A 15,313-nucleotide genomic window follows, 5' to 3' on the forward strand; every position below is an offset into this window, starting at 1 on the left:
GGTGTAGGTCCACACCCAGGATCCAGACCCGCGAACTCAGACCGCCAAAGCAGAGCACACTGAACTTAACCACTACACCATAGGGCCAGCCCCATGTACCACTTTTTTGATGGGCCATGATCCTGGGTGCAGACCTACACAGAGCTTGTTGCGCCATGCTGTGGCAGGCATCCCACATATAAAATAGAAGAAAATGGGCACAGATGTTCACTCAGGGCCAATCTTCCTCAGCAAAAAGAGGAGGATTGGCAGCGATGTTAGTTCAGAGCTAATTTCCTCAAAAAGAAAAAAAATCTTAGAATTAACTAAGTGTCTGGAAATTAAAATTTAATTTCATATTAAATTTTATGATCTAACAGAAGCATTATAAGAAATCATCTTGTAGGGAAAGAAAACCATATTTTTCCTCTATTCTTCTAATTTCTCAGGTTATAAATTTTGTTACCCTGTAACAGAAGATTAACAAGAGAAAATTGTACACGTTTATTTAATATGAGTTTTACGTGAGACGAGAGCCTTTGTAGGCCTGGAAAAATTTTCCCTTCTTCCCTTCTAGATTCTTTGGCTGGTCTAATAATTAAATTGATATAAGACAGATTAACAGGAGAAAAAAAGATAAAATTACGTAGTACAAGAGCCCCATAAAGATATGAAGACTCAAAAGGCAGCCAGATAGTTGAGGCTTATGTAACGTCCTGAGCTAAGGAAAGGGGTAGGCTTCTTGGGCTACGAAGGGGAGAAAAGCCATTCACAGGAAGGCGGAGGAAATGTTTAGAAAACAAAGGTTGCCCTGTTATGCAGTTAAGTTTCTTAGATAAAAAGGTGTTTCTGGTAATAACTGACTTCCTGGGACAGACTCCCTTTCCAATTAGGCAGTTGGGGGGCAGGTAAAGAGCTTTTCCTAAATATGCAGGGTTTTTATTGTCTGTCTCAAAATAATCCTCAGGCCAAAGTGGCATATTTTGGGTTGGCAAAACCTGCTCCTGTTCACCTTCATAGGAAAATGAAGACCTGAAGAAACTATTAAACCTGAGCATTTTTATATTAGGTTTGATGAAGAGTGGAAAGTTGTGTAAAGACATAATAGGACAAAGGGTATGAGGTAAGGGTAGTAAACTGGGAGAAATTTAGCAAGGCCTGTTCATTCAGTTTCCCTTCTGTGTCCCTTCATCTTCAGAGATGAGGATGCTCCTTTCCTCAGGGCGTATGGAAGGCCCCTCTCACATGAGGGTTTAATGACCTGCTTCAGGAGAAGGTCAGAAAGTCCTTCCTACACAGGCCATTTCTCAAATTCCTCCGGTTTAAAATATTCAATATAGGAAGTGCCATATTTTGGGATAGCATGTCTTGAACCTCATCAGTCTCCTTTCACAGAGACATTTCATATCATCATTCCCAGATTCAGATGAATACAAATTTTGCTATTTTCTAGCAAAACCAGGAAAGGAAAGTTAGAAGATTAAAATTAGGACTTTTTGTTTATGAGAAAATAAGCCCAAGATTTGCATAATTAGAATATTATTCCAGTATAATTTTCTTACATGGTAGTGAAGTCAGGAAGAAAACACAGGACAGTTTTTAAGCCAAAACTATTAAATCAGTCTAATTTGTCCAGAGTCATTATAATAGAAATAGTTTATGAACTCTTCTAATACAATCTGTAAACCTCTGTATTTATAAACTACATTCTTAAAGACTCTTTAAATTATGTTCAAAGTTCTTGAGTGTTATTTTTTCCTTCTCATCTTATAACCTAGTAACCAAGGCAGTTAGCTTAACTCTAAATTAAAACTTTTTTCCAAAGTTCAATGAAAAGCCATGTAGAATAGGAACATGATCCATTAGAGTTTATAATCTTACTTTTTCCCCCTTTTTGTGTTAGATTTGTTTATCTGGGATATCTGGATATTTCTAATGTGTGCCCATAATAACCAGAATTGGTTTTTGATCTCCTAATAAATTAAGTTTTCCGGAAGAGGGAGAAAGAAATGTAAGGATATAAAAGGAGCTGTTTGCAGTGGGTATGGAAAGAGTTACTGACCACTATAAAAGTCCAATCATCTTCCCTTTGCAAAAAGGGGAAATGTCTTAGATGCAGACAAACCCATTTCAACACATAAAAAGAGAGAGAAAATGAGTCATGACAACTAATCTTAGGCCCTTTAACAATTCCATCAAGACCATAGGATTAAATCTCTGAAGAACAGAAACAAAGAGGGAGGCTTCTTAATAAACTAAGTGATTTCTCTTTTAGATAAATAAAACAGAAAACCACCTCATGATGGTTCAACAAAAGAACTGAATTTTTTTTACATTTGTATTTAAATTTCATTTTGAAGCTTTGCATAACAATAAAATGCTAATCATTGAATATTCAGAATTGTATTCCCCTTTTGCTCTAAAAGTGTTTTCAAATGAGTTATTGTGGTCGTGTCAGAAGCACTCCAACTGACTACTCCAATTCATAGGGTCCTTGATGAAATTATGCTTTTTAGAAAGATAAATGCAAGAAAGATAAAACAGAAGCTGGAGTTATGCCAGGAGTTAGCACAAGTTTATTATTAGATGAATCCATGAATTAATTAGCTAAAGGTGAATCAAAAAGGGAAGATATCACTTAGACATTATGTCTAAAGTCCTTAACACTAAGTGTGAACCCGTGACAGCTGACACTTAAAATCAGCAGGCCAGATCTGTTCCAAAGCCAATTTCTCAAACGTAAGTAAACTAAGAAACATTCTTAGAGAGACACAACAATGTAGCCAGCTGACAAACAAGATGGTTAGTATCAAATCTGTGCTTTAGCACACCTTCACCCAGGAAAACAGAAATTAGTATAAATTCGGTCAGATAACCAAAAAATCCTGGGAACCTTATTCTTAGAGCAAACAAAGTAAATATCAGCTAGCTTTGGGAGCTCAACAAAAGAGGATCAGAGCTTAACATAAAGTGCTGGACTTACGATCATAGACAAAGAATCCTCCAAGCAAAGAGGCTTAAGAGACCTGAGTAAAGTGCGGTGTAACCAGTGTGAGAATACCGATGGCAAGGGGTCTTACCTAAGACTTGGTAGGACCTCCAGGAGTATCAAAGGTCTAATACAAAGACCACCAGGGGAACCTGTAGATCATACAAAGCTGGATATATTAAAGTTTCTGAGCAAGGGAGAGCTTCACCTGGACAGAGTCTCGTTAGTGTCTCAAAACAGGGAAATTACAGAAGGATACTTACAGGATTTTGAGGACTGGGTTAGGTCATGGGGTGGTTTTAAGGTAGAAGTTAGTAAGTAAGGTCTAGGCAGAGGCTGGTCAGATTTTGTAAAATAGGTGAGTTGCTGAAACAGTAAGTCCTAACTTTGGAGCACAAATTACCATAGACTCAGTTTGTTCCTGCTCTTATCTTGGAGCCTACAGGTCTGAATTAGCTTCTGTTAAGACAATTTGATATGATTTTTAAGATAGTTTGAGTTACTTGTCATGGTTTGGTACAGTTTATCTGTTATGTAAATAACTGTACAGTTTTGCAAGTTGATGTTTCTGTTTTATTTCTCAGAAGGAAAGAGTTTGTAAGCAAGAGACAATTATAAGGCTTTTGCAGAAATTCAGACATATTAAATGCCTGAAATTGAGGGAGAGGGTGATAAGAGAGTAAATGAAAATGTAAACTCAAGGAGGAGATGGAATAAGATGTTGTTAACGATTGAGACCTTCGGAAAGATGGTGGACTACAAAGGAAAAAAAAAGAATCAGAGGTTAAATCTTTGAAAGCTGGGAAGATAGTGGCACCATTGACAATAACGGAAACAGGAAATTGAAATTTAATATGTGATAGGAAAGTAACAAGGTATGGAAATAATGGGTTATGTTTTGTTTTACTTTGTTTTTTTTTTAATTTGCATTTTAACTGTAATAAGTTTCAGGCGTCATTCCAGAGATGACCAGAAATATACCAAAAAATGATTCAGTTTTAAAGGGGAATATTGTGAATTTATCCTATTGTGTTCAGCCTTATAATCTTCTATTCAATTCTGTATGTTTTCTTTGAGCATACTTAAAATGCACTGTAAATCCCACACCCTCATTTAACTATTACTTCACTATGTCAATTACAGACAAATAACTCATTCTCCAATGATCTCTAATTCTGTTATTTCTAGAACTGTTTGCAGCAAAATAACAGGAAGGAACATGAATGGAAAAGAAAACATCCTAATAATGGGGGAATCTTACTTAGTTGGTGGTCAGTGTTCTTTTGTAAAAACAAAAGTATATAACCACATTTTTCTTTCTGAAGCAAATTGTCTGATTAATGGAGTTAAAGAGCTGCAAGGTTTGGCCTTTATAAAATGTATAACTTCAATAACCGTGTGTTAATTAAGATTAGAAAATTAATCTATATTAGCACCGCAATAGCAATTTTCCAAGCTCTCCCAGTGACTAAGGATGGAAGTGGGTTGCAATGTCACATGGCATCTGATTAAGTTAAATTAATGCACTATTTGACGGGAAGACTCCCAGGTGACACTGAATAAGACAATCAGAGTTTTTCTCCAGCTGTTGTAAGGGAACAGTTGATTGCAAAGCTACTCCTTTTCCAACATAAAGCCAAGCGTTTAGCCATATGATCTCACTAATGAGTCAGAAGGAAGATTGACGGGGTTACAGGTTACTGTTTGGTAGAACTGAGATATGAAGCCCTAGGTATTAGCCATATTGGTAGTCTAAGCATCTGAAATGTGCAGGCTTGCCTTCAGCCTCCTAAAATAATGTCCTGGATTTTCTCACTTCAAAGATGTATTTTTTTTTTCATTTCATAATATTTCTGAAATCAAAATTCATCTTAGGGGCCGGCCTGGTGGCACAGCAGTTAAGTACACACGTTCCACTTCGCCACTTCAGATCCCTGATGCAGACATGGCACCGCTTGGCACACCATACTGTGGTAGATGTCCCACATTTTAAAAAGTGGAGGAAGATGGGCATGGATGTTAGCTCAGGGCCAGTCTTCCTCAGCAAAAAGAGGAGGATTGCCAGCAGTTAGCTCAGGGCTAATCTTCCTCAAAAAAAAAAAATCTTAAAATTGATGTGTAAATTAAAGTTGTATGTTGTATGTGTCTGTGTGTGTTAAGGACCCCCTACTCCTAAGTATTTTATAACTTAATAAATCTAAATCTGTGTTCACATTATAAACTAATTCCATCTATACTAGCCTCTAGGAGTAACAACATGAGAACAACGAGGGGGAAAATAGGTACCCTTTCAGTATCATATATTATAAAAAAAAGAAAGACAATCACATTTATTGTATGTTTATCTATATTAACCAAGTTCTCATTATCTCAACCCTAAAACTACTTTTCAAGGTAATTATTATTACTGTATGTTATGAACGAGAAAATTAAGGTATAACGTGTTTGGGCAACTTGAATTTGAAACTTGTCTGAATCCCAAGCTCTTGCTATTATGCCACACTGTCTCATTGGAACATCCTAACATGAAATAAGCTTCTTATATTTTCTTCATAGACATATAATAGTAGATACTAAATCTCTACAGGGTAATTCAATTCAGAGTCATGGAATTGTGGGTATGTGTGGTTAAGTGTTACTTGTTTTAGTTCGCTAGTAGAAACAACTATCTCCCTCTCCTTCAGAGAAGTTTAACTTCTTTGGTACTTTTGATCCCACTTCAGAAAAGAGATCAAAAATCTTGAAGGAAAAGATAAATGATGGTTCTCTTCAGATTTGAGAATATCATGTCACCCAATCTCTACCTCAGATGTTCTCAGTGAAAGACAAATTGGGAAATAATATTGGGAGGAAAAAAGAAAGTTGTTTCATTTAGTTTACCCCAGTAAGCAACCACTGGGAAGGCCAGTATCTCCAGAGCACCATTGTCAAATTGTAGCCACAGCTGGTGTGATATTTGGCCTGCTTTTGGTCACCTTTTAAATTTCTACAAGTCTTTTAATTCTGGAGGAATGTTTTCTCATCCTTTGCTACTATCAATAGTTATATGAAGATCCTTTGAGCTATATCTTCTACATGCCAGGTACTGTTGTAGGTGCTAGATATGCTAAACTCTGTTCACTAGGTCTTTTTTTTTTTCCATTAACAATAGGCAACATTATACTAAGAGAATAATTTGTGGTGGTTTTTCTGGCTTTGTAGCTGCTAAATCCTGAAGATGACCTCTTACCAGGAAAGATTCGAGACAGCAATCGTTCAACCCTCTTAGCAACAATTCAGGAACATGGTTACCCCACAATCAACTTGGGAATTGTGGGAGACAAGTAAGTACTGGATTTTATTTTGAAGTTGTTATTATACAAATATGAATTTTGGGAGTAATAACTAGGTAGGATTGTTGCTAAAGAGACAGAAATTTAACACCGTAATTTTCACATATCTCATTCTTCAGAAGCCAAAGAATTATGGAGATGTCTATGTCTTTTAGGGGTAGACATTTTCCTGGAATGCCTACTACAATAGGAGAAATACTTTGCTCTCCTATGAGTATGTTAAGCTTACAGGGATCTTTTTTGATAGTGTTGGCTTTATCCTAGTGGAACTGATGGTGATGGTATTATACTACTTGTTTCAAGAAAGTCAGGGAGGTTGGCTGGCCCTGTGGCCGAGTGGTTAAGTTCGCGCACTCTGCTTCAGCAGCCCAGGGTTTCACCGGTTCCAATGCTGGGGGCAGACATGGCACTGCTCATCAAGCCATGCTCAGGCAGCATCCCACATGCCACAACCAGAAGGACCCACAACTAAAAATATACAACTATGTACCAGGGGGAGGGGACCTTTTGGGAGAAAAAAGAAAAATAAAATCTTTAAAAAAAAAAATGACAGGGAAATCATGGGTGAGGAGAGTAAGAGAGAATGTCAAAATTAACACTATCTGATTCTTTGAAGTGTAAGTACACTTGTTTTCTAGGACTTCTATATTGATTTTTGTATCCTTATATAACCTGAGTTTCTCCAGACTTCACCCACTTACAAGTGGAGGCACATTGTCTATAATTGCCCATCTCTAAGAGTATATTAGACCATTTACGAAATTAACTCAGCCCTCTGCTAAATTCCCCAACTATTTCTGTGGCTCCCCACCTGTGTCTCACATGTGATCAAAAGCAAGTGTGCTTTTTCTGAGCATCCCACTACCATGCAACACTGCTGCTTGGCCATCTTTCTCCTGGCACTGTTTCCAGTTTACCAGAGGCGTGCTTGCTTTTATAAATACTCAAACATCAGCCTTGTGGAGACAAATCTGAGTGACAGATACCGTGATATATCTGTCACCCATAATCACCGCTTTCTCTATTACCACCACCTTGTCACTGAGTAAAGTTCATTATGCCTGGTTCCTTCTTCCCTTAAGATGAGTGCTTTCCCAAGACCCAAACGTGCTTTTGAAGAGATTCTGCAGTACCATTTCACAAGGTATGCTCTAACACCTATAAACCCCAGCTTGGGCTCAAACTAGACACAACACGATCCAAACCTTGGATGTAGAATCTTGCCAGTAACCTGAAAGATAGTAGCTTTTGCATCATCTGTTTTAAAGTTTTCTTCTTTCCTCCTGATTTTTTTCTTTCTCTGAGGACATTGGAGTAGAGGCTGTTAGACATATTTTCAAGCCTCATTCTTTGTAAAATCTTCACCATTTGTATTTACCTGGATGTTTAGTTTTAGAGAAGTCCATAGCTAAGTAATCAGCCAACTTAGAACCTGTGCTGGTAAAGCCAGTGTCACAGGTTACCTAATATCACCCTGACCTAGGCTCCACCCCTGGGAAGGGAGTAGAAAGAACCCACTGAAAAAAAATCAAGGGGTGGTTTTTTGAATTTGCACCTGACCAGTAACCTATCCTTTCTTATAAAGAAGCACCTAAAAATTATCCTGATGCAGATGCACCTTTAACGCAGACAAAAATTGAGGCTGGCCCCGTGGCCAAGTGGTTAAGTTCAAGCGCTTTGCTTTGGCAGCCCAGGGTTTCGCCGGTTCAGATCCTGGGCACACACATGGCACCACTCATCAGGCCATGCTGAGGCGGCGTCCCACGTGCCACAACTAGAAGGGCCCACAACTAAAAATATACAACTAGGTGCTGGGGGTATTTGGGGGAGAAAAAGCAGAAAAAAAGAGAAACAAAAATTAACTTCTGAGATAGGATGAATCCAGGAGTTCTAAAAGCATAGAGCAGGCCTGAAACTCTAGGGAACAAACTCACCAAGTTGTTTAGAACTTGTTTCCTACCCACCACTGGCTCTGGCCCTGCCTCCAAGTTGTTAATGAGCTCTAAGAAATATTTTAAGGTAAAAGCTTTCTTTTTTTTGTTTTTTTGTCATTTTTTTACCCTGAGCTGTTCCAGACTACAATTCTGTGCATTCTCTCCTATTGTTGTACTTTTGTATACATAAAAAGGTTACTTGATATACTATAGACGTTGCCATTACCTAACTATAAAGGCCAAAACACCATTGAAAGGCTTATGTGTTGACATGCTAATATTTGATTTCTAGGGCCCACACTACTGATTTTGTGGTAGACATTTCCTAATAATTAATGTTGATATTACATGTAACTTCAAAATATACCTTGAAGACAGCATATAAAGAGCAACAAAATTATAAGCATGATATTGGAAGTTCTGAGAATATACAGATGTCTAGTGTATATCCTTTTCTTGGATAAAAATACCTCACATAAAATGAGAACAATGTTTTAAAAATACGGTTGATGCAAATCTAGACTTTCTCAGTCTTAGAGTGCTATTGAAGAGGCCCAGAGGAAGTGGTTTAGAATGCAGAGGTAGAATGTGGGAGGAAAGGATTTATAACTGTTCTGATGGAAATCTGGGCTGGGAGTTTAGTAAAGGAAACAGGTACATTTAATCTGCAGCCTGTTGATATTCTGTCAGTGTTGCCTCCCTCTTCATTCTTCTCTTTCCTGTGTAGCTCTTTGCTAATGAAAGCAAATTGTTGTCATACAGAAGCCTCTATGTGAGACTCTCCAGGGAAACAGGCAGGGTCATGGGAGAAACTACCCTGTGTTTAAAGCAAGGAGAGAAATAGCTCAAGAATGTCAGGGAGCACAGAGCCCTTACTCAGCTATGAGAGATAACAGTAGGGAGTAAGAGCTCTATTCTTGCGTTTAAAAAAAGGTTCAATGGGGCTGGTCTGGTGGCACAGCAGTTAAGTGCACATATTCCGCTTCAGCAGCCCGCGGTTCGCCGGTTCTGATCCCAGGTGCAGACGTGGCACTGCTTGTCAAGCCATGCTTGGTAGACATCCCACATATAAAGTAGAGGAAGATGGACACGGATGTTAGCTTAGGGCCAGTCTTCCTCAGAAAAAAAGAGGAGGATTGGCAGCAGTTAGCTCAGGGCTAATCTTCCTAAAAAAAAAAAAAAAAGGTTCAAGTCTGGTTTTTAAATTCTGTATGATTCTACTTCTCAGTTCTCATTCTTCTCACTTACCATAATTTTAACAATACTAAAATTGAAGAGTAAGACTTTGTAACTTATTTGGATTAAATTGTGGTGAATTTTTGCCTTTGCTTATTGTAACTTTTACTTAAAAAGAGGGTACAATGAAGATTATGGGAGGGTTTCTTCAATACCTGAGAGTTAACAACTATATTTTAAAACCATTCATTTATAAATGTTATGTGTATATTAAAATACATCCCCTAAGACATATTTTCTTACATTGCGTGGAACACAGTACTGTTGGGTTTCCTAGTGTTTTTCTTTAAAAGGACAAATTTTGAAACCCAGAGATCTTAACTGGCCTTGCCCAGCATTATGCAAGTTTGTGGCAGAGGTGGAAATGGAATCTTGAAATTTCTTGATTTCTTGAATCAAGATAGGTTTGATAGGTTTCTTGAAATTTGCAGTCCACAGTTCTCTGCTATCATTATGAAGATAAGCTTTACCAAGACAGAAGAGAAGCATCACTATGGGCTGGGGTGGTCAGAGAGAGTTTTATAAAACTCATTTAGCTAGAACATGAAGGATGAATAGGATTTGTATGGTTAGAAAAAGAGAGTGTGTTAATCAAGTAGGAAACATGGAATGAAAAAATAGGGGAGTAGAGAAGTAGAAATGAACAGACACTCAGGTCAGGCCAAACTGATTAGAATAAGAGGTTCAGGTAGAAGGATAATTCAGGTAAATTTGGTAGAAATTTGAGGCCAGATTTTGAAAGGCTTTGCAATCCAGGCAGAACTACCCAATTCAGTTAAATTTGAAGCTTTTTTTTTTTTTAACGAGAATTCACTTAATAAACCATTATTTTAGAAAGGTAATTTGACCAAGGTGTATCACATGAGCTAAATTTGGAGACAGACTAGCAATAAGAAGAACAATACAATTTGTTTATTCATTGTTCAGTCAGTCAGGAGGTGTTGATTGTGTACCTAAGTAAATCACCTATAGATCATATTAAAAAGACTGATTCTGATTCAGCAAATCTGGAGTAGGCCAAGATTTTGCATTTCTGACAAGCTCCCAAGGATACCAAGCTGCTGGTCCATGGGCCACAGGAAGTAACAAGGATATAGTAAATTTAGTCATGCATCTACTATGAATTTTAAGCCAAAGGCTATTGAAGATGCAAAGCTGAAACAAACATAGATCTTGCCCTTGAAATTACATGTACTAGAAATACAACCCAGTAATAAAAATAATGTTTCAGAAACTTCCAGAGCTTAAACTCAGACTTGGAAGTAGAATTAAAAAGAAAGAGATTAATTCAAAAAGACATTGTGAAGCCCATTAAATAGAACAGAAGAGTGTCACTGTTGATTTATCTTCGTCTGGATTACAAAGCCTCATTGAAATGGTATGTGTCTCGAAACACAAATAAAATGTCTCCAAAACCCAGCTGTTAGGTCTCTCTTATCACAATTATACATCCCTCTCTAGCAATACACCATTTCCGCTTCTTCATGCTCCATTTGTAGTTTATGCTTTCTTGGTTTTTTTTAGCTCCTCTTTATGTGCTCATTCCCTAAATGTAGGTGTCCCCATGGCTCACCCTTGGCTTTCTGTCCTTCTAATTTCTTATGCTAATGACTCCCAAATGTTATCTCTGTTTGAGCCCATGCCTAAATCCACCTGCTTACTAGGTGCATCTTCTTTAAGTTCAATAGTCACTGCAAACTCAACGTATCCAAAACTAAATTCGTCATCCCCCAACCTCTCTCAGTGCCCCTCCCCACTGCCTTCTTGTTCCGTTTCCTTTAATTCTTCTGTCTCAGTGACTGCCACCGCCATCCACCCAGTCACCCAAGCCAGAAGAAACCTGAACGGAAGTCATCATAGCTCCTCTTTTTCACTCACCTCTACATTTAAGTCCTATAGATTTTCCCTCCTCAGTATTTCTTCTCTACATTCCCATCTCTTCATCCCTACTGTCCTGGCTTAGTGGGGAGCTTCATTTATTTTTTGTCTGGATATGTGAGACTAGCCTCTCAATTGGTCTCCCTGCCTTAAGTCTTGTTCCCCTCTGACTCACCCTCTATGCTGCTACCAAAGCAGTCTTCCTAAGGTGCAGATTATACACCTGTGGCAGAATTGGGCTTTTACACACACACACACATGTATTATCATTATATAAACGCGTTCAATTAAACAAACTTTTATGAAGGGTTATGCTATGTCAGGCATTGTGCCATCTTTTGTACTACAGAGATGAATAGAACAGTTATTAGTAAGAGCTACAAGGAAGTTTTCAATTCTATTCCCTCCTCTCTTTCCTCCCTACCCAATCCACATCCATTTTCTCAAGCCTCCTCACTTCAAACATGTCAGTCTTTACGTGGGAAGAGACACTAACTTTTACTGAGTATCTACTATATCTATATAGCACCATAGTCCATTCTTTCACATACTTATTTAAGCCTCATAAAGCAACACAGTCAGATAAGTGTCTTTTGTCCCTATTTTGTAGATAATAATATTGAAGCTTAAAAAAATTAAATAATCTGTTAAGAGTCATGCAACTAGTAAAATGCAGAGTAAGGATTCCAACCCAGGCCTGTCTAACTCCAGGGTCCTTTCACCATTTTCTCTACCATGCTGACCTTTTAGCTCTGGTTAACACCCTCAACTCATTACTGTTAACGTTAATAAACTAAATAGGCTATATCCATTTTAATGAATAAAATTCCTAAGTAAATAGTAGCCGTGAACATTTCAAAAGCCAGAGAGGAAAATTTAGTTTAAATTTTGAATTAAATATTGACCATGTTGGGGCTGGCCTGGAGGTGTAGTGGTTAAATTCACACACTCTGCTTCAGCATTCCTGGGTTGGTTTGCCAGTTCAGATCCTGGGTGCAGACCTACACACCACTTATCAAGACATGCCATTGTGGTGTCCCTCACAGAAGAACTAGAAGGACTTACAACTAAGATATACAACTATGTACTGGGGCTTTGGGGAGGAAAAAAAAAAAAGAGGAAGAATGGCAACAGATCTTAGCTCAGGGCCAATCTTCCTCACCAAAAAGCATACTTTAAATATATATATATATTGTCTCTGTGTATAAATTAATTGTAAGGACCTGAATTGCCAAATCCTAGATCTTTAGGTGGTATAGAAGTGGGGAAAAATGACAGGAGGATATGTTACAGTAGTTCAAGTGTACATTCTGGACCCTAATTATTCGTATTCACTATAAAATAGATAGCTCTTCCTTCCATAAAGAGAAAAGCCCCTTTCCTCTTATAATCTCTTTCATTACCTTTCCTCCCACAACTTCAGGGGCTGCTTTTGCAGCATTTATTACCTTTGGGTAATTTGTTAGACCAAGTTCATAGTATCTTCTATGGGGAGTGGGGGAGGAGGGCAGGGAGAGAGAAAAAGTTTTTTGAGAAGTGAAAAGGGGGAAATCCATGAACAGCAAGAACAGTTTAGAGGGCCGGTTAATCTCCTTGTTCCTTGACCCTCAAGATCCAGCCTATTTAGAAGTGTTTTATTAAGTGCAAGTATCCTGCACACTGGCTAAATGGGTTCTGTTCACTTTGCCAATCTTTCTGATAATCTAATATTTGGAGAGCCATTTGTGTTAAAAAGTATTCTACCTGAGAGAGAGTTGTTTGCAGAATAATATGAATTAGTTCAAATCAGACATCCAACATCTGGGTAAATCTGATGTCCTGAATGAACAGAAGCAAATCACTTAGAACTTGGAGTTCTTTGAGGCACAGGGCAAACCCTGAACAGGAACGCGTCACGACCTCAGTATAGCAAGATACTGGGGGCCTGGCAAGAAGTGCATTTGACGGCAGGAAAGGTCCATAGAAAGGTAGGTGGGAAGATACCAGAAATAAATGTTTTGCATTTCAGCTAGCTTTCTTTGATCTTCTATCTTGCTTCCACAATTCAGGCTAGTACCAAAGAGTAATTCAGCAATGTATTAGTAATATTATGATCTAAATTAAGGTTTGATTTTCTAACTATCATAGAATCTTGCCCACCATCTATAATACTGTTTTTATAGAAGTGTATTCCAGGTTTCAACCAACCAATTTTACATATAAATTCTGGGAACATAAACTGGGAGTTAGGAACTACCTGTGCAAAGAAGACTCTCCTGAAGCAGTCAGCTTTGTACTGACTACATGGTATCTTTTAATGCTGTTTAAGGAGTCATAATTAGTAGTAAGACACTGAAAGATTTTTAATTGGGGATAACACAGCCATCTTCTATTCCTGGTCCAGTTCTATTATGCACTTCTTGGGCCATTGTTCTAGATGTTCTAAATGTACATTTTTCACATAACTTTTTAATCTTAGAACAAATAAATGTTCATTGAAGAAAATTTAGAAAACGGTTAAAAAAAAACAAAGGAAATTAACACATAATCCCATTACCCAGTGTTACCCTTCTTCTATTCTTTAATTCTATGGATGTACAGTTTATATGTGTGTGAGTGTGTGTAAGAAAACAAAGAAATCATACTCTTATTTTAACCTTCCATTTTATACTCAATATATCATAAACACCTGTCCACATCATTACATAGTCCTCTGCTATATCATTTCAAGGCCTACATATTATTCTCTAGCATAAAGTATAATATGATTTATTTATATAATTCCTTGTTGTCAGACATTAGGTTGTTTCTAATCTTTCTCAACTGTGAATAAATCAGAAACATCTTTATAACTAAGTCTTGGCATATACCTGCAATTCTTTGAGAGTATTTTTAAATTTTTATTTTCTTCATTTTATAACCATTTGTTGAGTGTCTGCCATATGCAAAGCTATGATGATAGCAGGGAGAAGGTGAGACTTCAAACTGACACAAATTAGTGTGAGTTTATAGGGATAAACTACTTCTAAGTTCCATCCTATTTCTACCTTGAATATGGGGCAGTAGATGTCCTAGTTTTCTTCTCCCCACGTCTGGTTCAATAATCTGTTAGCTTCCTTTTGTCCTCCTAGGAAGCATGAGCTACTGTTTCCCTACTGTGGAGAAAGAGTCTAAGAAAAATGAAGATGTTTCGATAGGTAAATAAGTACAGAGTACTATATGTGCCAGCCAAGACAGTTGTGGCCAGACTTGGATAAGAGCTTGGTCATTTGGGCATTTACGTGCTTCTTTGTTTTTGCATTTTTTTTCTTTCCCTCAATTTCCTGGTAAAATTTCTTAGAGACATTGCTATCTTGTGTCGCCTAAACAGGGTGGGAAAAGGATTTGTTCTTATTGAGCCAGGGTTGTTTTCCTTCCTGTCAGACTATAAGCTCCATGAAAGCTAGGACAAGCTGTGTCTTGGTAACCCTGTGTCCACAGCACTTAGTAGGAGTATAGCTCCTAGATTAGACAGCGCTGCCATCTTTTTCTGTATCACCGTCTCCTTCCATGGATCCTAGAAACTTTCAACTGTGCAGTTATCCAGAAGAATCCTACAGAGCCCCTTCAAAGTGAGTCCAAAAACCTTAGCCATAGAAGCAGACCAGAAAGTATGCCACCAACTACATAATTGCCTTAGTAGCTGAGACACATCCCACAAAGTGCACAGTGTAAAACCCTGCAGCTGGGATGATTCGTTTTATATTTCTGAAGAAAAAGAAATAGAAAATGGGGGAGGGGGGGTGTCAAAATTCCAAATGGATTTAGGAAGCTTCTAATTTAAGAAGTTGAGGAGCTGCTTCTTCAGGCTTAAATAGATGATCTTACACACTTATCTCATGAATGTAACAAGCAGTAATCATGATCCAAATATACAGAATCCACTTGGGGAAAATTTTTAAAATAAAGTTCAGTGTTAAATTTATGCCATTCCTAAAACTGATTTT

General features: G+C 37.8%; 1 protein-coding gene across 50 annotated transcripts in view; it reads left to right on the forward strand.

The window, feature by feature from the left end:
- Positions 1–15,313, forward strand: part of GPHN (gephyrin) — a 564,043-nt gene that overhangs the window by 497,024 nt on the left and 51,706 nt on the right. For all 50 annotated transcript variants that reach the window (XM_070594056.1, XM_070594020.1, XM_070594022.1 and 47 more), the window contains one exon: positions 6,170–6,291. In XM_070594056.1, coding sequence (XP_070450157.1) covers positions 6,170–6,291 — 122 coding nt within the window. The remainder of the gene's footprint in view (positions 1–6,169; positions 6,292–15,313) is intronic.

The sequence above is a fragment of the Equus przewalskii genome, chromosome 25 (genome assembly GCF_037783145.1).
Source record: "Equus przewalskii isolate Varuska chromosome 25, EquPr2, whole genome shotgun sequence".
Taxonomy (NCBI): domain Eukaryota; kingdom Metazoa; phylum Chordata; class Mammalia; order Perissodactyla; family Equidae; genus Equus; species Equus przewalskii.